This window comes from Podarcis muralis, chromosome 1, assembly GCF_964188315.1.
Source record: "Podarcis muralis chromosome 1, rPodMur119.hap1.1, whole genome shotgun sequence".
Taxonomy (NCBI): domain Eukaryota; kingdom Metazoa; phylum Chordata; class Lepidosauria; order Squamata; family Lacertidae; genus Podarcis; species Podarcis muralis.
Window position 1 is genome coordinate 53,261,970 of NC_135655.1, and position 21,253 is coordinate 53,283,222.

Here is a 21,253-nt window from a genome sequence, read left to right on the forward strand (position 1 = left end):
CATCATTTATGAACAGAAATAGTTTTTAGTCAATTTGTTACCTAGGGGACCGTCCCCACCCCCTGTCCAAAGATACTTGGGCACAGTAGTAATCACTGAATGCCCATCCTTAAAAATTAGGCTTTCACATTATTAAAGGACCTCAAATTGCCATGATAACCAAAATATGCAGCATACTGAATGAACAATTTCCCCCCCAAAATCCATTTTGATCAATTATTTGTACTTTGACCTGGCCAGTTTCTAAAATAAAAATCTGAATAGATGTAGATGTTTCTCCTTAATTAGAATCATGTTTGTGGCCATCGAAAGAAAAACGAAACAAGGCTGTACACATCAAGGCTTCACCTGCAGTTCCATACTGGTTTAAACAGTCATGGTTTGCCCCAAAGAATCCTGGGAACTGTAGTTTGTTAAAGGGTCTGAGAGTTGTGAGAAACACCTGTTCCCCTCAGAGCTGCAATTCGAGTGGTTTAACCATCAGCTGCTTTCCCTAGGGCAGTGTTTCCCAAATGTTTTTGGGCAACGGCACACCTGTTTACTGAAAAAAAATCTCGCGGCACACCACCATTAAAGCCCCGCCCCGTGACGTCAGCGCGCAGCGTCACGCCGGGAGGGACGCACAAAAGTGAAAGTTTTTTCCCTCCCCCTTGCTGGGGAACCTCCAAGCTTTGGGGGTGGGAGGAGGCAGCAGAGCGAGGGACTGAGGGACGGCGGCAACTGAGGCGGCGGCGGCTGAGGCAGAGCTGGGAAGGGGGTTTCCAGGGGACACGGCAGCTCCTCGAAAGGCTTCTCTCAGCTGCGCTCAATCCGCCTCGGAGAGGATTTCCCCTCCGGTCCCATGCGTTCGTTTGGGGCATCGCTCCGGCTGCTCCCTCTCCCGCCGCGCAGGAGCGATGCCTCTCTCTGGCTTTCCCTCCGCGCAGGCTGAGGGAGGGAGGGAGGGGCGCGTGTGACCCGTCTCTGCTGGGAGACCAAACCCAGCGAGGCAGAGTCGCGCGGAGGCGCCCAGGCAGCGCTTCCGGCTGCGAGGAGGAGCGCCAGGCAACAGCAGGAGGCGCGGCCTCTCCTCGCCGCCGCCGCCCCGCCTCTCGCCGCCCGACTCGCCCGCCTCCCTCCAGGCATCTCGCGGCACACGAGGCAACGTCTCACGGCACACTCGTGTGCCGCGGAACACCGGTTGGGAAACACTGCCCTAGGGAACTCTCAGCCTGCTTTACAAATTACAGTGCCCAGGATTATTTGGCAGGGGGAAGCCATGACTGTTCAAAGTGGTAGGATACTGCTTTAAATTCATAGCACAGATGGGGCCCAAAGAATGATTAAAATGATTTATTTGTCCAGTTTAGAAACTGTTTCTCTCTGATATACATGAGGCTTGCTGGAAATATGCTTTGTACAAAATGTTGGTTTTCAGTACAGGCATCAAACTCTAGAGGGGAGTGATGCGAAGAATGAATATGCAATTTTTTAAAATAAAGTCTGACACTGGGTAACTTAAACATTCCTGCAGTGTTTTAAATTTTCCTATGATCTGTTACTGATATTGACATTTTATGCTGCTCACTCTTCCTCCTCCCATGCCTAAGGACCCAACATACATTTTTAATGGGAAATATTTTTGGGGGGAGGTGAGAATCAAGTTTGCTACATCATATTATTTTAAATAAAATATCTAGAATCCTTATCACTATGATGATTCCATTATTACGTAAGACTTACCAAGATGTTTTAACTTTTTACCCAAGTGCAACTGAATAGCAGTAATTTCAAGTGCCTAATGCCATGCTTAATATTTGTAAACACAGGTATCTAACTAATTAAAAAAAACACAAAACACAAAAACAAAAGAGTTTCTTCTAAGGGCTAAACTGATCCAAGCTCTTTAACAAGAAAGAGTTATTACAGCATCACAAATTTGCCATTCTTGGGGTAGCATTTCTAGCAGTTTTATTCTTTTTCACTATAATTTTATGGCATATATATGAATATATATATGCACACACACATTTATAGAGAACATTTAAAAAGCCATTTGCAAAACACACATTATGTTACAATATATGGAGAAGAGCAAAATGTGTTCACGTTAACACCTGGTCTTCCCTGCTCCCTCCCACCCTTCCCAACAAGTAAATGGACTGACTTATGATAAAGAGCACAGATTCTTCTGCATCCATGTTGCACATTTTAAAAATCAAGGATTCCTATCAACAATCATGCTACCACTGGTAGCCTATACTACTTTTTCTGCAATATCATTCTTTCCCACTTACTGCAAAAAAAATAAAAATACGATTTTGTCTGGAGAAGGGTTACCGCTGATTTCAACTTCAGTTATAACATTTCCACCTCTTATCTAGCATATGAAAATTATTGTACACTAAGGAGCCTACTTTGTATAGCCATATTTATAGATGAATGTAACGTCAGCAGGAAAACCCATGCTTTCTTCCTGAATAAGTCTTGAAGATGCTTAAAAAACAAACCCAGACACAAACTCAAACTGCCAGCTGCTAAACATCCAAAAATACAGTTGTAGCTTCACTGTGGGTGAGTCTGCAGTCCATTAGAAAAGTAGATCATACATACAAAGGTATAAGAACATTTAAATCAGTCTTTTGCAGAAGACAGTTCTTTAAACAATGCAGCCCTCCAGGCAATTCGTCAAGACTTGAAAGATGATCATGGCAATGAAAACACCATTGATTTTAGTAGATTCTTCCACGAGTGCGATTACCACGGCCACCCCATCCTCTCCCTCGTCCACCACGGAAACCACCTCTCTGCTCTGAAAATAAAGGGAAATAAAAGTCTGTTTTAAAACATATAGATCTCTGATTGACTAGAAGGAAAACAGCAACTACCCCTAGTTATAATTCTAGCTTTTAAATACAAGTGTTGCTTAAACAAACATGACAGTAAGAATTGCACCATACTCTCTAATCATGTAGATGCGGAGCCCAACTGTGTGAAGCAAGACTAGTAAGAACCACACCAGCTCCCAGCGCATACTGCCCCCAGTTCACATAAGGCTTGATCCACATGGTCATTCTCCCAGTTACACAACCACTCAAGGGATAGGACAGTGTGAACCTGCCTTTGAATAGCTTTTCCTATGGCAAATATATTTCAAGTCAGAATATAAACCTGCTCGTATGTGCCTCCCAACTCTGAAACAAGGCTGAGTATGAAATATTTAGCATGTTCATGTGTGCTACCCCTCCTTATCCAGTAAAACTATTTTAACATCTAAGTCTCCGATACATAGAAAAAGTAGTAGTAATCCGTATAATTACTCTGTATGTACATATTTTACATATACTGCACGTCTGTTGTTATCATTATTTCTTAACCATCCTTTACTCTTAAGATCACAGGCTGAGTTACATTAAAAAATACAAACTTGAGATAGTGGAAGGTATAGTCAGCAATTTACCTCCGCTTGCAAGATGTCTAAGCTGAACACAAACTTGAAAATAGGTGCTTGCCAATGGCAAGTCAATTGGCTCTCTCCACCCTCCAATTATGCTACACAGGTACAGGTAGGCTAATCATTTCTTTGTGGACTTATTTGCAGAACTTGTTTAACAGAATAGAAAATAACTTTACCACTTACGGAGTATGTGACTACCTGTATATTATTAAGTGTTGGAATAAAAGGGACATTTCTGGTAGTGTCCATTTCATAGTTTCCAGTGTTCCTCATTATGCCTGCAGCCGTTTGCAACACTAGACAAGCCACTTACAAAACTCTGGGGACCTTCCGATGAAGCACTAATTGCCGATATACACTTATGAGACTCTTTCGAATCCAGACAATGTCTTTGTTAAGTAAACAGATGGCACTGATTGCATATGAAAGCCAAAGTTTGTGAATGATTATCAAATATACCATTTTTTTCAGCCCTTAATTGAACGAGAAACCTGAACAATGCCTTTTAAAGAGAAAAAAACATTGTGTGGAAAGGGGATTAATTGAAGCAGCTTATAGTGATCTCTCCAATTCTTATTTCGTTTCTCCAGCATTATAGTAGTCCTACCCTACTGACCAACAGTGGCAGAGATTCATTGAACAACACAGCCATTGCCACTCCTACAGCCCTGGCCAGGAAAGAAGGTGGGAGGACAGAACAAAAAACCTTTGTGGTGCACCAGTGCTCAGGCTGGCAAAGCAAAGAAGCCTGGATCAGGTCCATTGCTGTCATATGAGAGCTGCAGGGTCTGGCATAGTGAATGCAAGTTTGGATTGCTCTTTCATGAAAGAATTAAGTGATGGCATGGAAGACCTTCCCATAAATCTGAATGAAGTGTTTCCTATCATTACACCCCCCCTCCCTATTCATTGTCAATAAAACCTGACTCCAGAATTGGATGTGACAGGTTGAAATTTTATACAGGTAAATGCCAATGAGACCAAAAATAAAGATCTTGTACTAGACCACAGACAGGAGACCTCAGGCTTTCCAGATGTTGCTCAACTAACAACAGCTGCAGTCCAATAGCTTCTGGAGGGCCACAGGCTTGCTACACCTGTCTAGACATTGTTCAATATGATATGTAAAGCAAAATCATGCCAAGATTGTATCTCGAAAAAGCACACACAAAATTCATGAACAGGAATACCAGAGAACAACACCCCCCAAAGGCAACAGAGCCTGGCAGCTCATCTTACAACACAAAACAGAATCCTATTTCTCCCCTGCGCAGAATAACACAATCTCTTGCAATGCTTACCATAAGAAAAATTTCCCAGGTTACTACTGTATTTCCCACTGGGTGGGTTGTATATCTGCCTGGAATCCCTTTTTGGTCCTGCTGGAGCCTTCTTTGTTGGCAAGTCTGAAGCTGCATCCTCACTTGCTCTTTTTTGCCTTCAAAGAAAATAGGGGATAAAAATATTGCAGAGACAAGTAAGACTTAAAAAAATGAACCCAATATGTACAGCAGTGGAAAACTTAATGAAGGCTTTTTGTATAAAATTAATTTACAGACATGCAACATTAATAGCATAGAACAAAAATTCCTAGCATTTCAAAGCAAGAAGATTCCTATTACCTTACTCTCTAGCCCATTTGTTTGTAAAATTAAAAATTAAAATAAAATGAGAGCGCTCAGGGCAGATTTCAGCAAATATGACATCACAAAAATTGATAAAACTGAACATCACCTTAACAACCAAAGCTTCTATTTTTCTTAGAGCAGGGGTAAGTAACCAAAGTGCTCTCTAGATATTGCTGGACTCCATCTCCCCATAGCCCTAGCCAGCATAGCTACGGGCCAGGGATGATTGGAGTTACAAGTCAAGTAACATCTGGAAGACACCATCTTGGTTACCCTGAGTTTGGAAAAGCCTGCTCCTCTGCAAGAACAGGTGGGCTTTTACTCAATTTCCAGACACCAATAGTAGAAAAATATAAAAGCAGCTTGCTTATTTTTATTTTTACAAAAAGAAAAGCCCACCATCTGCTTATTCTCAAGTAAAGAAGATACTAGGTAGCCTTATGTTTTGCCCAGAGAAGAGGTGACTCCTAGATTAGGCATCTTTTTTAGGACCAAGATGCCAGGATCCCAGGCACTGCATATGGTATTCTGCTCAGACATGCAGTATTTGTAGCTCTCCCTATTCTAGCAGCAGTAGTCTCTGAAAGGTGAAGGAGTCTTTGGAGCAGCTCCTCATCAGGAGTGGGTACTTCTAGAAGGAACGCAAAGATTATCAGCTCCCTGTACTTCTCCTGTGTGCATGGGAACGTGTTGCTGAACTTCTCTGGATCCCAACCCATCTATCTCTCTCCAGAGTAAAGTTATTACAATTGCTGAAGCGGCTATTTGTTTTGCTAAATAAAGTATATCCTTTTTAAAGCAGAGGTTAGGTAGCTACCTGACAAGTAGGATCGAGCTGAGATTCCTGCATTGCAGGGTTGGACCAGATGACCCTCAAGGTACCTTCCAACTCTACAATTCTATTATTCCTTGTATCTTAACTCTCCTTTGGATGTTCAAACACACTGACTCAACCAATGAATGTATACAAAATCGTAACTTGTGCAGAATAACATTTTTGGCATAACTTTATAGATGTATAAATAGATTTAAAAGAAGACTCCAACATTACATTAACCGAGATCTGCTGGAGCGCAGAAAGGCAAGAGGGAAATACATAAATAGTTGGAAGTCATTCACTGCTAACTTACCCAGCTTCAGATTTCTGTACTGGTTTCCATGACAGCGTCACTGTGCTCTTGTATGAAGGGGGAATGTGGAAGAGATCCTAGAGACAAAATAGGAATTATATGTTTCTGGGAATAGTACTTTAAACAGCTGAAGAATAGATGTTAAAAAATAAAGTTCCCCAAATTAAAAATTTCTTGCATGATGAAAGATTTCCTGGATTTTAAAAAAAATTCACTCCAAAATCCACTTTAGGGAAAATCCATCATTAGGATCAGCATTAAGTATTAATTCAGTCTCTCTCTCACTTCTCTTTTATGTTCTTGTAAAGTATTTGATGGAATTCCATTGTTTCCTGCACTGTTTTTGAAAACAGACTAAATTTCCCTACAGGTTTGGTATAATGATCAAACACAACAGGCGAGGAAAGAATCTACTACATTTAATAATAATAATAATAATAATAATAATAATAATAATAATGCAACCCATCTGACTGGGCTGTGCCAGACGCTCTGTATTGGAACAGTATTACTGTTTCCAGAAAGAACAGAGTTAGGGCCACAGAATTGATTGGTCACAAATAGCTCCAGGACTAATATCTTCACCAAACCATCCTTTTTAAACAAATCCAGTAATAAAATATAGAAGGGCTTACCTTGATTAAAACATTGATGTTATTTGTAATTTTCAGCGCAACCACTTTAATTTTGTTCTGCAAAGAAGGAGAAAGTCTATCTTAGAAATGTTAAAATTAAATTGTTTTTAAGTCTATATTTAAGATGTTTCCAATGAAGCTCAGTGCATTCTTTTCTTTTAACGAACAACACTGAGGAGAACTATTTTCCATCTGAAACATTACAGTTGCTAGAGTCTGGAATCTTTCATGCTTAATATCTATGTGGAGGATTCTAGCAACACACTGCTTTTCTGTTCTCTGAAACAGAGTGGATGCATAAAAATAGAAGTGATACAGTGACACTCTTCAATTAGTTCAATCCAAGGGTGCTTGCTTAAGTGGAGAGATACTTCTGCTCATGGAAAAAGACATCCCCGATTTTCATCATTTCCCCTTTTGTGCAGCTCCCATATCATATCCTGACAGTCTCACCACCCTCGGGAGCAGATTTCCAGAAGGCACAGGGCAATTTGGAAAAACTATTTTTTGGGAGCAACACCCCCAGTTACTATTGATCAACGCCACTGTCACAAGCTTTATCCATCAGACTATACTGTGATAAAATCATTATGGTAAATTCAGCTAAGGTACTGCCATCACAGAGGACTACATACCTCTTCTGTCTTTAATGCTTCTCCTGTTTTGCCCTGGAGTGCCAAACGAAGCTGTCGGATGTAAACCTGCAGTCCTCTAGCAAAATACTGTAATCTTTAACCAAAGAGAATAGCTGAACAGTAAGTTTTGCAACACACAGTGAAATCAAGATGATAAAAAGGAAAACTGCTAGTATCTTGAAAAAAGAAAAGCCTCAACAGAAAGACATTTGGCAAACTGAATTTGAGTAAGTAAGAGACCATATGTAGAATGACCTAAATAAAGGTGTCTCTATAGAGGAATAAACATTGGGGTAGATTTATGAATCAAGACTATTTAATATCAAATATAATTTAAGCATCAATCAAAACCCAGAACATTTTACTGAGAGAAGCGGAACTTTGATCCTAATCCTTCACTGCCTTGAAGGATATTTCCAGGAGAAGAAAAGGCTAAGGTGTAAACCCTACACAAACCTAGAGTGTAGTCCCTTTGACAGTTGGATAGTGCCTTGTACGTCTCCTTCCGGCAATTCCTGCAGCCAAGCTGGTGCCAAATGTGACTAAAATCAAAGTTGGCTCTCTAGTCTACCAGGGGGTCCTAGTTGCGACGGCTACCATGAAAAATTTCCCATAATGACTTCCAGGTTACCATGGAATGGCAGTGGACGGCAAGCTCTGATTTATAAAGGGGTTTATATGTTTATGTTTTTATTTCATTTGTATTATGTAAAATAGAAAATGCAAATATATATGAAAAATTTCCCATAATGCCCTCTTTAAATGCTGGGTAGACTCTGTGCTGCTTGGAGCACTGGGCCGGGGGGCGGGAGGGAATCAAAGTGTCTAAGGCAGGTGTTAAGGATGGGTCCTACCCCCAGGATGCCAGATGCTGTCACTGACCATGGAGAAGATTGTTCTGATGCTGAAGAGAAATCTGAAAGAACTATGTAGTCTTTGGCATCTAACCACTCCTTTATCAATTTTAGAAACTGATGATGGAACAAAGGCATGGAGGAAATCTCACATGGAGGTTAGCAGAAAACCTCAGAGCAAAGCCCTAAACCTAGGGGCACCAAGGGACACAAATGTTGAGATCCACTAAAATCCACTAAATAATCCTTAGACACATTTGGGTTACTATTGGTCAAAGTGCCATTTGATCTGAGAATTCGGAACATGTGAGCCCTTTATGAGTTCTTCAAGAGCAGCTTAAATTGCAGTTCAGTATTAATACGCTACAGCTCATGAACGTAAAGGTAATTCTTTGTTGGAAGCATTACAGCTTTTATACTCGATAAGCCTTCGGTGCATATTAATAAGCTAAAGGCATTTTGTTTCACCGCCCAGTAAACTATTCATTTCATTGCTATACAAGTATAGGCTAGTTAGAGTTACAGAAAGACAATATGACATATCCAACAAGTAACTTTTAATAAGGAAACTGAGAAGAATTCTCTCATTAATTTTAGAGGGTCAGAAGCAAGTTTGAAATGTCAGTTTGGGGCTATACAGCTATTCTGACATAGACATTTCCCTATTGCCCTGAAAACTAGGAACAGTATCTTCAATATTTTCAGACTGAAGTTTTAGTTAACCTTTTCTATTATTGGCTAATGCTTGCTTATTAATCATATGGTTAATTATAACTGGCAGAGGAAAGATCAGCAGGCTCCTATATGACTCCATTACTGCTATTCTAATAAAGTCTGCACACGCACACACTTTAATGCTACCTGATTTTAAAGTCTTTCACTTTCTCTGTGTTCAGCTTGGCTGTCAGGAAGTCTGGAAGTTTTCGACCTAGTTGATGAAAGCTATATAACAAACACTCCACATAGCTGAACTGCAATTTGGGCTCTTCATTGCCAGCGTTCTCCCCATTCTCCGCTTCTTCTGGAGGGAGTGGCATGTATTCCTAAGAAACAGAAACCAGAAGAATTGACACTTATTACTTCATCTAGTATTTATGATGTCATTGCTTCAACTATGTATTCGTGACCAAATCTCCTTCTAAAGAGGTCCACAAACATGGTTGCACAGCCAAGTAAGTATATTTAATCCCAGCTGTCAGAATTAGGGTGCAATCTCAAGCCATATTTGTCCTTTTAAAAACCAGAACACACAAACTACCAACATTTCCCCTATTACAGTGGTACTTCGGGTTAAGTACTTAATTCGTTCCGGAGGTCCGTTCTTAACCTGAAACTGTTCTTAACCTGAAGCACCACTTTAGCTAATGGGGCCTCCTGCTGCTGCCACGCCGCCTGAGCACAATTTCTGTTCTCATCCTGAAGCAAAGTTCTTAACCTGAAGCAATATTTCTGGGTTAACGGAGTCTGTAACCTGAAGCGTATGTAACCCGAGGTACCACTGTATTCTGTCCCTGGTCCTTCCTTCAATTTCTCTGACTGAGCGAGAATACGTAGCAACATTTTAAACGTTCCCTTTTACTTCATTCAGTCAAGATTAGTCTGCTTTTGTCTGCCATTTTTCCACTGCATCTTGACCTCTGCAGAGTGTTTATCCATTCCAGTGTCCCTGCTCTCCTCCTGACACTCTCCTCGGCAGAAAGACAAAGACACAGGCATGTATTCAGATGGAATTCATTCCCATTGCCTACTACAGGGGTGGGCAGACTCTTCCCCAATTTCATGTCGGTGAAGGGAGCCCAGATGGAAACATAGGGAAAGGGAGTGATTAAAGAAGTGGTGGTGGTGGGGACCCTCAGCAATCAGACCACAGGACAGGGACATTTAAAAAACAGGTGTGCGAGGTTATTGTTAGCTATTGTGATACAATGGTACCTTGGGTTAAGAACTTAATTCATTCTGGAGATCCGTTCTTAACCTGAAACTATTCTTAATCTGAGGTACCACTTTAGCTAATGGGGCCTCCCACTGCCACGCATTTTCTGTTCTCATCCTGAAGCAAAGTTCTTAACCCGAGGTACTATTTCTGGGTTAGTGGAGTCTGTAACCTGAAGTGTCTGTAACCCGAGGTACCACTGTATATATTTTTGTGTTTTTATATTTTAAACCACCCTGTGATCTTTGGATGAAGGGCAGTATGCAAAAGATTATAAATAATAAATCCTCCTCTTGCAGCCCACTTAGAAGACAGGAAGAAAGAGATCGGAAGACTACACCCAGCCCCACAAATTTATGGCTCCCTTACAGATTACGCCAAGGCGGGGGCGGGGGAGCCCAATGTTGGAGGATGACAACAGTACCCCACCTGTGGTTTGGTGGTCTAGCTATCAAAGCTGGACACAATTTGTGAGTCCCTGCTCTCTACTACTGAAGCCAAGCATGTATTTCCTCCCGGCTGTTGTTCAAGCTTCTTTCAAGTGCTGTGGTATCCACAGAGAATTAAACTTCTTCACACTTGTAAACACACTGTGTATGAAAATTAGTTAACATCTGGTGTTCAAATCTGCTAAAGCAATTAGCTATTACAACACGGTTATCCCTCTGGAAGTACTATCATTACACTAGGTGCTTTTCAATTCAAATAAAATAAAAGGCATAATGAAATCTAATTACAAACTTTCACTCTCTCTCTTAAGACTAATAATCCTCTTACCAGTAGTTTATCAAAAAGCTTCTTCAAATTTGATTCTAGCTTTTCCATGTCTCCACAAAAGGAGCTCATCTCAGCAAGCAGTTTCAGCACCTACAGTGGGCGGGGAGAGAGGAAAAGAGCCACTGGAAAATTAACAGTTGCAGCTTTATACCATGACAATTTTTTTTAAAAAAGAACAGATTTTAAGACAGGAAGAAAGGGCTTATTCCTGGATATGACAGTGCAAATCAGAAAATGTGCCTAGAGGGTGGAAGATAGTGCCTCCTGTAGGATCTTAGTTGAATAGCATTCTTTCAGGCTGCAGACTATACGCATAAATTGTTTGAATTTTGTTCTGCATAGCAGAACACGTGATAAAAAAGCAAATCTATATAATACTTTAGGAGAGAGTATAAAATAAGACAAGCAGAATCAGCCTTGTCAGTGGTCCAAATTAGCAATAAATTTCTTCCTATCTTCTTTTGGCATACCTTGGATAACTATAATTCAGGCTCCATGAGATATTTCCAGATTAGCTTACCTCTAACTGTATATCAAGGCCTTCAACTGGGGTGGTCAGGGAACTCAAGTTTGGCAGCACATGCTCACAGAAGTAAGTGACAAATCTTGTGGAGTGGACATTTTTCTGTAGAAAAACAAAATAGCAGCTGTAACAGCAACATTTTCCAATGCTTTGCTGCACAATTCCAATCTTTCATTTGATAGCAGCTAGCACTAAAAGCCTTTTTAATCACAAGAACATTAAGTTAGCATACTACTAAGTAAACATGACACTGTTTTCCAAGACTGAAACACCTTCAAAGATTTTAGACAGCAAGCATGCTCAGATAAAACAGTGGTGCGATTTACATACAGTGAGAGATAGGAAAGCTACAACTCTAGCAAACAGGTATCTTAAATGGGTTGGTTTCCTTTCTTTAAAGCTTTAAAATCAGCTTCCAAGGTATTTTAATTCCACTTGGTTTTTAATCTGATTTGAATTTTGTTGTCTCCTCCCTGATTTGCACTTGGTTTTAATCTATCTTAACTAGATTTTATTGGGTGATACCAAACATTAATCGTACTCAGGGTAGATCCAATGAAATTGATGGCCTTGCTTTATTTAATGGGAGAGTCCTTGAGGAGACAAAAGTAGGATACAAGCTATTTTATAAATATATTTATCAGCTACACATGCAACAGTCTTGCAGCTTTTCACAGCCATGACTTGTATCATGGGATAGTCATACTGACACAGCCAATACAGCCATGCTGTGTTGACACAGCAGTCACAACACTTAAAAAACAAAACACCATAAATACTTACTGAGAAAAGTGGGACTGCTTGACGAGTACACTGTAAGAGTCTATCCACACAATCAGGGTCAGATGGATTGAAGGTCTGCTCAAGATCAGCTTGTTCAGCCACCAGTTCAACTAGCTGCTGCCGCCCACTCACTGTCTGCAGGCTTTTCAAGCCTGATAGTATCTTCATAAATAAGACAAACTCCTCTCCTGTCACATCCTCAAGCACCTTAAGAAAAGGAAGAGAAAAATAGAAAATAATGAATAATCATACCAATGCAGGTGGAAAAAATTGCTCATGTGTTCTTTTTCCTTGCAAATGATCATTCCTCGCTTAATTTTTTTTACAGTATATTTCAGTGTACAAACCATTTTAAAAAGCTCTTCCTTTAGTAGTAAAGCTTCCATGCATTAAGAGTCAGATGGAATTATCTCCCCCAATGCTTCATATCTGAGCAGAATTTGAATCTTGGTTGTACAGTCTAAATCCAAAACTTTGTACATTATGCCACATAGAACCTAAGTGCTGTTGCAAATTAACTTACTATATTTAATACAATGGGTCTAAGGTTGCAAACCTTTGTACATTTACCTAGGCCAAAGCCCTACTGTACTCAGTGGGACTTTTCTCTGAGCAAATATAAAAATGGGATTAAGGAACAATGGCTCCTCTCCATCTTAAAATAAATGCCAGCTGTCACTTGGATGCGTCTCCAGCACTAAATGGAAAATGACCCTTATGTGGCTGTGAAGAATAGTGAATACGAAGTTTATAGTCTTTTTATTAGCAAAGCTGATATTCAATTTTAGATAATGCAGAATGTAAGATTCAATAGATGTTAGATGGGTAACATTATCAAGTGGCTTGACAATGTGTTTCCTACATGTATGGTATGTCAGGTAGTAAAATTTATTCCTCCAATTCCAGTATCACCCCCCTAGATAGCTAACTTAGGTATTCTCCAAAGCATTGACAAAAATGTTTGTAGTCTTGATAGTTCATGGGGGGGGGGGCAGCAACTACCCCACACTAAAAATAGCATACCTTTGTTAGACTCAACTAAAATGTTTCAGAATCTTGAACTGGTGAAGCAACACTATTAGCAGCATTTTTAATTTACACCCATAGGTGGTAGTTAATGTGTTCTGATAGGAAGCAATTCTGTTATGAAGAACGTAATTTAACTAAACTAAGGTACTCACTTTCTTCGATTCTGTTAGTACGAGTTCTTCTACTTCTTTTGTTAACACCTCTTCAGGCAGTGTTTTGAGTTTTGTGGAGAGGAATTTGATGGCTCTTTCTCGCACAATATCCTCTCCTTGAAGAATCTGACTAAATAAACCACCCAGTGTTCCTAAAATAGAAATAAATACCACATAAGCATCCCTTTACAATTGAAAGGAATATAATTTTGTTAGATATTTAAGTATTCCAAGTATATGTTACATAACATATGTTATAAACACCATGTCCAACTCCTTGAAAGATTTCGTCAACCGTGTCTCCAAAATTTTTTTACACATCACTTGGGATGACAGGTGAACTAACGCCAGTGTACTGGAAGAAGCAAAGATCACCAGTGTTGAAGCAATGATTCTTCAACATCAACTTCGTTGGACTGGTCATGTTGTGCGGATGCCTGATTATCATCTTCCATAGCAACTACTCTATTCCAAACTTTAAAATGGAAAGCGTAATGTTGGTGGTCAACAAAAGAGGTTTAAAGACTCTCTCAATGCAAATCTAAAAAAAAAAAAATGTAGTATAAACACTGACAACTAGGAAACACTGGCTTGAGAGCACTTCAATTGGAGAACAGCCTTTACCAAAGGTGTCATGGGCTTTGAAGACGTTCGAGCTCAGGACGAAACATGCTAAGAGGAAGGCACGCTTGGCAAACCCTCACTGTGATCAACTCCTGCCCGGAAACCTATGTCTCCACTGTGGAAGGACGGGTGGATCCAGAAATGGCCCCCACAGTCACTTATGCACTCACTGTTAAAACCGTGTTTATGGAAGACAATCTTACTCGACTACAAGTGATCGCCAAAGAATAGCATGAGTCAGCTACATGGAAATCATGGAAATGGCATAAATAATTGTAAATGTTATATACCACATTAGTAGAAAAAATCCTGTTGATTCTAAAACATCTACACCTCTGGAATAGCTATTATTGTAATACACAAAACGATATTCTTTGTATCTTTGCAAATTGTCCTATTATTATTGTCAAAAAGGTATTCAGACTGGTAACTATTCCATATCTCCCAAAAGACAGTCAATTCTCATCTCAAAAGATCCAACAGAGCGTACAAACAAGTTACAGTGGTGCCCCGCAAGACGAATGCCTCGCAAGACGAAAAACCCGCTAGACGAAAGCGTTTTCCGTTTTTTGATGCGCTTCGCAAGACGAATTTCCCTATGGGCTTGAGTCTTTTCGCTCCCCCCCCCTTTTTCTAAGCCGCTAATAGCCTTTTAGCCGCTAAGCCTTTAATAGCTGCTAATAGCGCTAATCCGCTAATAGGGTTGCTTCGCAAGACGAAAAAACCGCTAGACGAAGAGACTCACGGAACAGATTATTTTCGTCTTGCGAGGCACCACTGTATAAATGTCAGGATATAATGCATGCTTTACCTTTAGCATCCATCTTAAATATGCTTAGCAAAGCATTGTTAACCAAGTTGAATTCTGCAGAATCATCTGGGGAAAAGAGAAAATTAAAGATGAAAAATATTTTTAATTCTAGCTAAATAAAGTGAAGCACTGGAAATCAACACAAACTAGAATCTCATGTGATAAGAAATTATTCAAAGAACCAGGTGAAGACTGAAAGTGGCAAGACCATTGTCTGAAAAACAGAAGGCAGATAACACAGCTGTACAAATACAAAGCTGCATCTGGCTGACTTATGTTTATTTCCTTACAAGAAGCATATAAAACATTCCCTGTTAAACACCATGCACAATGATAACATAATAATAACACTGCTTTTTAAAAATATGCTTTTTATTTGTTTTCTTACTTAGCAAACACACACAAGAAATTAACAAAAATGATAAACCAAAAAAACCCATACATATATCCATAAAGCCATATGTTCTGACAAAAGAACTTATGCCACCATATTCTTAATTCCCAATTCCTTATCTTCCCCAACAGACTTCCGTCTTCCTCAAAGCGGGTCTGTCTTATCTGTTTAATAAACTGTTTCTTTAATCATTATGCCATTTCTTCTGTTATCTGAATACTATTATTATAATCCATATTGTGGTTTGCGAAAATTAATCAAAGCATGTCCAGGTTTTAACCTGAGGGCACTGTTTTTTAAAACATTCTCTATAAATTATAAATTTATAAATAATTTATAATTTATAAATAACACTGCTTATTTTACAACAGAAACAAACAAAAGAAGCAGAATACAACAGAAACAAGCACAAAGACAACAATTCTAGATTCAGGTAGGTAGCTGTGTTGGTCTGACGCAGTTGAAATAAATTAAAAAATTGTCCAATAGTATCTTACGAGACCAGCTAAGTTTGTTCTGGGTATAAGCTTTCGTGTGCATGCACACTGAAGAATATCTGAAGAAGTGTGCATGCTCATGAAAGCTTATACTCAGAACAAACTTAGAAAGACAACAATGTTTAATCAATGGGCAACATACAACACCACGCAAGCAGACCTCCCCCTTCATTTCTATCCCCTTGCACCCACCCCTCTGCTCCAGAGGGAATCTGTTGCTTTAGGTGATAGGGGCAGGAGAAGGAATTCATTCTGCCAAAAGTGTACATTCCACCAGTGAATGAACACCACTGGATTTCACCCAATGTCTAGAAGCCATATACATCTATCTATCCCATTTAACTGTGGCAAGCAAAAAGTTTCACTGCAACATGTGAAGCAGCATTGTTTCCAACAAACCTATGCAGATTTTAAGACAAAGACCTAGAGGTTGTGGATACTTCTTCCCCAAGAAGCTAGCACGAAGAATTCCTGCACTAGCCAGAGTAGCAGTACCATCTGCTGTGCCAGTGCACAAGAAGAGGGCACCTTCTAGTGAAAGAATGAGGGAAAGACACAGAATGGTAGGGGTGCCATCTGGTTCTGAGGCATGCCTGTGCTTTTCTGTCTGCAATGGTACATTAGCATAGCCCTTTCCTGCACTGTGGAATATGTACCTTTTAGCACGAGTCAAGATTGACAGGCACCTTTTAGAATGTACAGATTGCCAGCTCCCTGTACATGTTGAGTTTTCAATCAAAGGAGGTTCAGAGCGTTTAGGAATTTGAATGGGAGGTAAGACAGCAAAAGTTATGGGGTGGTGAAGACTCCTAAAATACAGAACAGCAAATATTGACATGGAAAAAACAAGATGGTTAAGGAAGACAACCATAGCAATGAATCTTGCTCTGATTACACCTTGTAAGGAGGTTACAAATACAAACACCAATCTCTTCTACCTGACTGAAGAAGTTGGGTGAGTATGTCTGCCACTCTGGGGAGGTTGTCACCAGTAGCAAACTGAGGTAATTCTTTGATTGCTTGGCGCCGGATCTATAAACAAAACAAAGACACACACATTCACCAACCAATGAATTAAAATTCTCTTACACAGATGATACAGCTTCAAACAAAAGGTTGGGAAAGTCAGACACAATTTACTGTCTGATTGTGCTGTCAGTTTTTATGTTCACCGTTACTTAATTGCAAGAGGCCTAAGGCTACCATGAGCTCCACTAAGGGATTTAGCCTGAAATCCTCTATCAATGTACCTGGGAAGAAGCTCCTCTGAAAATGGGACTTACTTTGTGGTAGATATGTAAATATGACAAGTTTATCTGTCATTAGACCATCACAGTACAACAGATGAACAGTCTAAAAGTCACATCAATATCTACTGAGGTTAAAACACACCCAAATAAAACTACAACACAGTCAAGTTTAAAATGACAAATTTCCTCTTGCACTGTTGCTAAACATTTTAACAACTAAAACAGATTTAAGGATGAACCTTTTCTGTACAACTTTCTGACTTTATGTCAATGTTTTGTAAATGGGCAAATATGATGTAGTTTCATCCTGCCTTGGGGAGTCATTCCTGTTTTGGTTTTGCTAGTTTGCATTGTTCTTTTAGTTATTTTGAAATTGGTATTTAAATTATTTTGTTAATTCATTTTAAATTTTGCACCATATATGTTGGGAGCACATGTTGAAGAGAAGCTACTAAATTCATAAATAAACTACTGTATATGAAAAAACTTTTTGAAAAGTGATGCCTGTGCCTAAATGAAGTTTGTATGAACCTCAACTCCTGATGAACAGGTAAAAAAGGCACCCACACTCTGATTGCTCCCAGATGATTATATGGTACATTAAAAAAAAAAAAAATACACTACCAACTTCCCATAATTTTGTTTCATAAAATAATTTACCAATCAGTTGACAAGCATGCCAATCCTGGTTAAATAACCCAAAGATGTAATATCAGTTTCTCCTGGTTTAGACCTTATGAGTGAAAAGTGTTCTGTTCCCCCACAATTTTTTTAGGGTCAATCTGAGTGGGGTGGGGACGAGATGGGAATGGATGAAATAAGAAGGAACAAGAGGCAAGTGCTAAGTGCTGATGAAAAAAATACTTACAGAAACATCTTCATCCTCACAAAGGTCCAGTTGGGCATTGATAGCTGAATCTGCCAGTTCAGGGAAATGTTTGAAGAATTTTGGAATAAATTGTGCTGCTAATCTCTTCTCCTTGGCACCTCCCTTGACACCATCCAAGATCACCTGGTAAGCATCTTTGTGCTAAGACAGAAGATAGAAACTCTCTGCTTTATGCAGTTAACAGATGCAATAATGTACTACAATATCAGAATACTGTTCTAAGGCTCTGAATAAATTTACATATAAAGAATCTTATAGCTTAGGCATATCCGAGAGTATATCACCACTATCCACTGCAGATCTCACCACCACCACTCATGTGCCAAACAGCATCCATAAAGTTATTTTTAGTGTCTGTTAGATAACTATAAAACCACCTTTCCTAAAAGTCTAAGGTTGCAAACCAATGCCCATGTACATGGGAGTAAGTTTCACTCAATTCAGTAAGCCATGTATAGGATTGCATTGCAAGCATCTTCTACAAATACTGCAATATCATCCTATTCTAGCTTTTGGGGAGCAGGCTTAATCTGGGAAAGAGCTGAACACTTTTACCATTATGTGTGCAGTGTTTAATTTTAGATGGATACATTATATGCTCTTCATAACCTACTGCTAGGTGTCCCCAAGTGTTGGAGGAGACAGTGCCATGGATCATCGCGGGTTGCAGTATAACGGAAAAAAGAAGATTCCCCCCCCCCCCCTGGTCTTTTACACATCAAGGTACAACACAGCAAACACAGATGCTTACAAGAAGAAGAGCTGAGAGGGGAAAAAACCCTGTGTTTGTGAGTACAATACACCACTGGGGAAAGGGCATCCCTTGGGGCAATGGCGTTAGAAGAGGATGCATGGCACACAAGTCTCTAAGGCCACAATTCTAAAACACACACTACTGAACACAGGAGAATTGGTCAGTAAACATGCATAGGACTGAGCTGCAGGGATGCATACTCACGATAACGTAATGCTACATGTTATACAAAATGCGATGTTATATCGCATCACTTGCGACTGGATTTCTGAATGAACGCCCACGTAAACACGACTACAACCCTGCCTCTATAAGCAAGCGCAGCAGGCAGCACATGGTACGCCGCGGCCGCAATTCTAAACAGGTTTGCTTTTGAGGGGAAATAAAAAACCCGTTGAACTAAACGAGCGCTGGGAGAAGCGAGCACGGGATTATCACGCTGCACGTTCCCCGCCCCCCCCCTCACAAAACAGCTCTTCTTTATCCTTTTATGAAGAACCGGATTTTTATTTATTTTATTTTTAAGCAGGCCTTTGCCAAGAGCCTTCGGCCCACCCGTGATTTCAAGCACCGACCCTCAGGTTGTTTAGCTAAGGAAGGGGCACCTTCTCAATGGAAGATTTCTAGCGGAGAGGGAGGAGGTGCCCCCTCAAAAAAAAAAAGGGGGGGTCCGAATCCAGACTCATGACGGGGGGGGGGGGAGTGAGCAGAGGCAGAGAGTGGGGAGCCTGGTTCTTCCTCCTTTCTCCCCCCCCCAGCCGCCTCCGCCGCATAAAGGATGTTCCCCCGCCGCCGCCTAGGCCCAGGAGCCCCGCGCGCAGTCCGAGCCGCCCGCCCGCCCTCACCTCGGCCGCGGTCTCCTTGGCGTCGGCTAGGATGCCGTAATTACGGTACAGCTCCTCCACGGTGGGCATCGTGCCGCGGATGGTCCTCTCACGGCCGGCCTCTCTCAATCTCCGGCTGAAGCTGCGACGAAAACAACCGCTCTCCCTTTCACGCCACCTCCAACCCGCGGGCGGAAGCGAGCGGAACCGCCTAGTCAGGCCCCGAGCGGCTTCCGGCGGCGGTGGGAAGAGGGCGCATCTGCCCCCGTCCTGCCTACAGCGGCCCCTGCCGTCGCGGAGGTGTCGTTGCAATTCTGGAATCCCTCTCACTCATAGCTGTCAATTTACAGATTTGAAAATAAGGGACCAGCAGCCTTGAAAATAAGGGACCAGCAGCCTTGAAAATAAGGGACCAGCAGCCAAAATAAGGGACCTGCAGCCTCACCTGTTCCATGCACTCCAGTCTTCCTGTCCTCCTGCAGTCTGATCAAACTCATGCTGGTAGCTTCGAGAACACTGTCCAACCAACTTTGTAACCAGAGGTTCAACTGAATAGAATCTGAATCACATGCACCACAAGGCCTATGCAGCCTCAACTTAAGATGGCTCCCCGGCCTGGCTTTGCACTGCAAAGTTTGCAGCAGCACGTGCAACAAAATGGTGTCCAGCATTCGAAAAACCCCTCAGCTTGCATTAACTAGCCACACACAAGGCATGCAAGCTCCACCCCCCCAGTCGTTCTTAGACTTCTTATTGGGTGAGTAACACAGTCAAGCAACACAGTTGGAGCCTCCCTCCTCCCTAGCCGGCAGGGAGGGAGGGAGGGAGAGGAGCTGCTTCCTTTGAAATGTAAGGGACATCATTTAAGGGACATTTAAGGGACATCCATCAATAAGGGACAGCAGCAGGACATGGCGCTGGAATAAGGGACTGTCCCTTCAAATAAGGGACCCTTGACAGCTATGCTCTCACTCTTTCTTTCTCCTTCGCCCTGCGGTCAAATCAGGAGCTGCCATCCCGCTAGGAATGCTGATATTCGTCAGCCCCTTCTTACGTAGAAGATTCATGTGCTACCATTCTTTTTTATTATTATTTTAAAAAAGGTATCTGCTACTATGAGGGTGAAAGAGAAGAGCACAAAATGTGGTCTGAAGCTCAACATCAAAAAAACGAAGGTCATGCCCACTAGTCCCATAACTTCCTGGCAAATAGAAGGGGAAGAAATGGAGGCAGTGAGCGATCTTACTTTCTTGGGCTCCATGATCACTGCAGATGGTGACAGCAGTCACGAAATTAAAAGACGCCTGCTTCTTGGGGAAAAAGAAAGGACAAACCTAGACAGCATCTTAAAAAGCAGAGACATCACCTTGCCAACAAAGGTCCTGGTTTTCCCAGTAGTGATGTGTGGAAGTGAAAGCTGGACCATAAAGAAGGCTGATCGCCGAAGAATTGATGCTTTTGAATTATGGTGCTGGAGAAGACTCTTGAGAGTCCCATGGACTGCAAGAAGATTAAACCTATCCATTCTTAAGGAAATCAGCCCTGAGTGCTCACTGGAAGGACAGATCGTGAAGCAGAGGCTCCAATACTTTGGCCATCTCATGAGAAGAGAAGACTCCCTGGAAAAGACCCTGATGTTGGGAAAGATGGAAGGGGGCGACAGAGGACGAGATGGTTGGATAGTGTTCTCGAAGC

At 41.1% G+C, this 21,253-nt stretch overlaps 1 protein-coding gene across 1 annotated transcript; it reads right to left on the reverse strand.

Annotated features, from left to right (window-relative positions):
• Positions 1 to 1,317: 1,317 nt before the first annotated feature.
• Positions 1,318 to 19,770, reverse strand: API5 (apoptosis inhibitor 5). Its single transcript, XM_028727729.2, has 14 exons — positions 19,580 to 19,770; positions 17,960 to 18,121; positions 16,780 to 16,873; positions 14,951 to 15,016; positions 13,516 to 13,667; positions 12,335 to 12,541; positions 11,549 to 11,653; positions 11,029 to 11,118; positions 9,180 to 9,361; positions 7,465 to 7,558; positions 6,830 to 6,886; positions 6,195 to 6,271; positions 4,738 to 4,874; positions 1,318 to 2,791 (listed from the first exon to the last, which is right to left on the reverse strand). Exons 1-14 carry the CDS (start codon positions 19,646 to 19,648, stop codon positions 2,712 to 2,714), a joined length of 1,572 nt encoding a protein of 523 aa, XP_028583562.1. The 5' UTR covers positions 19,649 to 19,770; the 3' UTR covers positions 1,318 to 2,711.
• Positions 19,771 to 21,253: the final 1,483 nt, after the last annotated feature.

Bases quoted from the DNA above. Each gene is read 5' to 3' on its own strand.
- API5 (XM_028727729.2), bottom strand. From the start codon at position 19,648: ATGCCCACCGTGGAGGAGCTGTACCGTAATTACGGCATCCTAGCCGAC. The intron at 9,362-11,028 runs GTAAGAGGATTA...TCTGTTTCTTAG, and splicing joins AGCTTTTTGATAAACTACTG to GAATACATGCCACTCCCTCC. The intron at 4,875-6,194 runs GTAAGTTAGCAG...TTTTCTTTGAAG, and splicing joins GTACAGAAATCTGAAGCTGG to GCAAAAAAGAGCAAGTGAGG.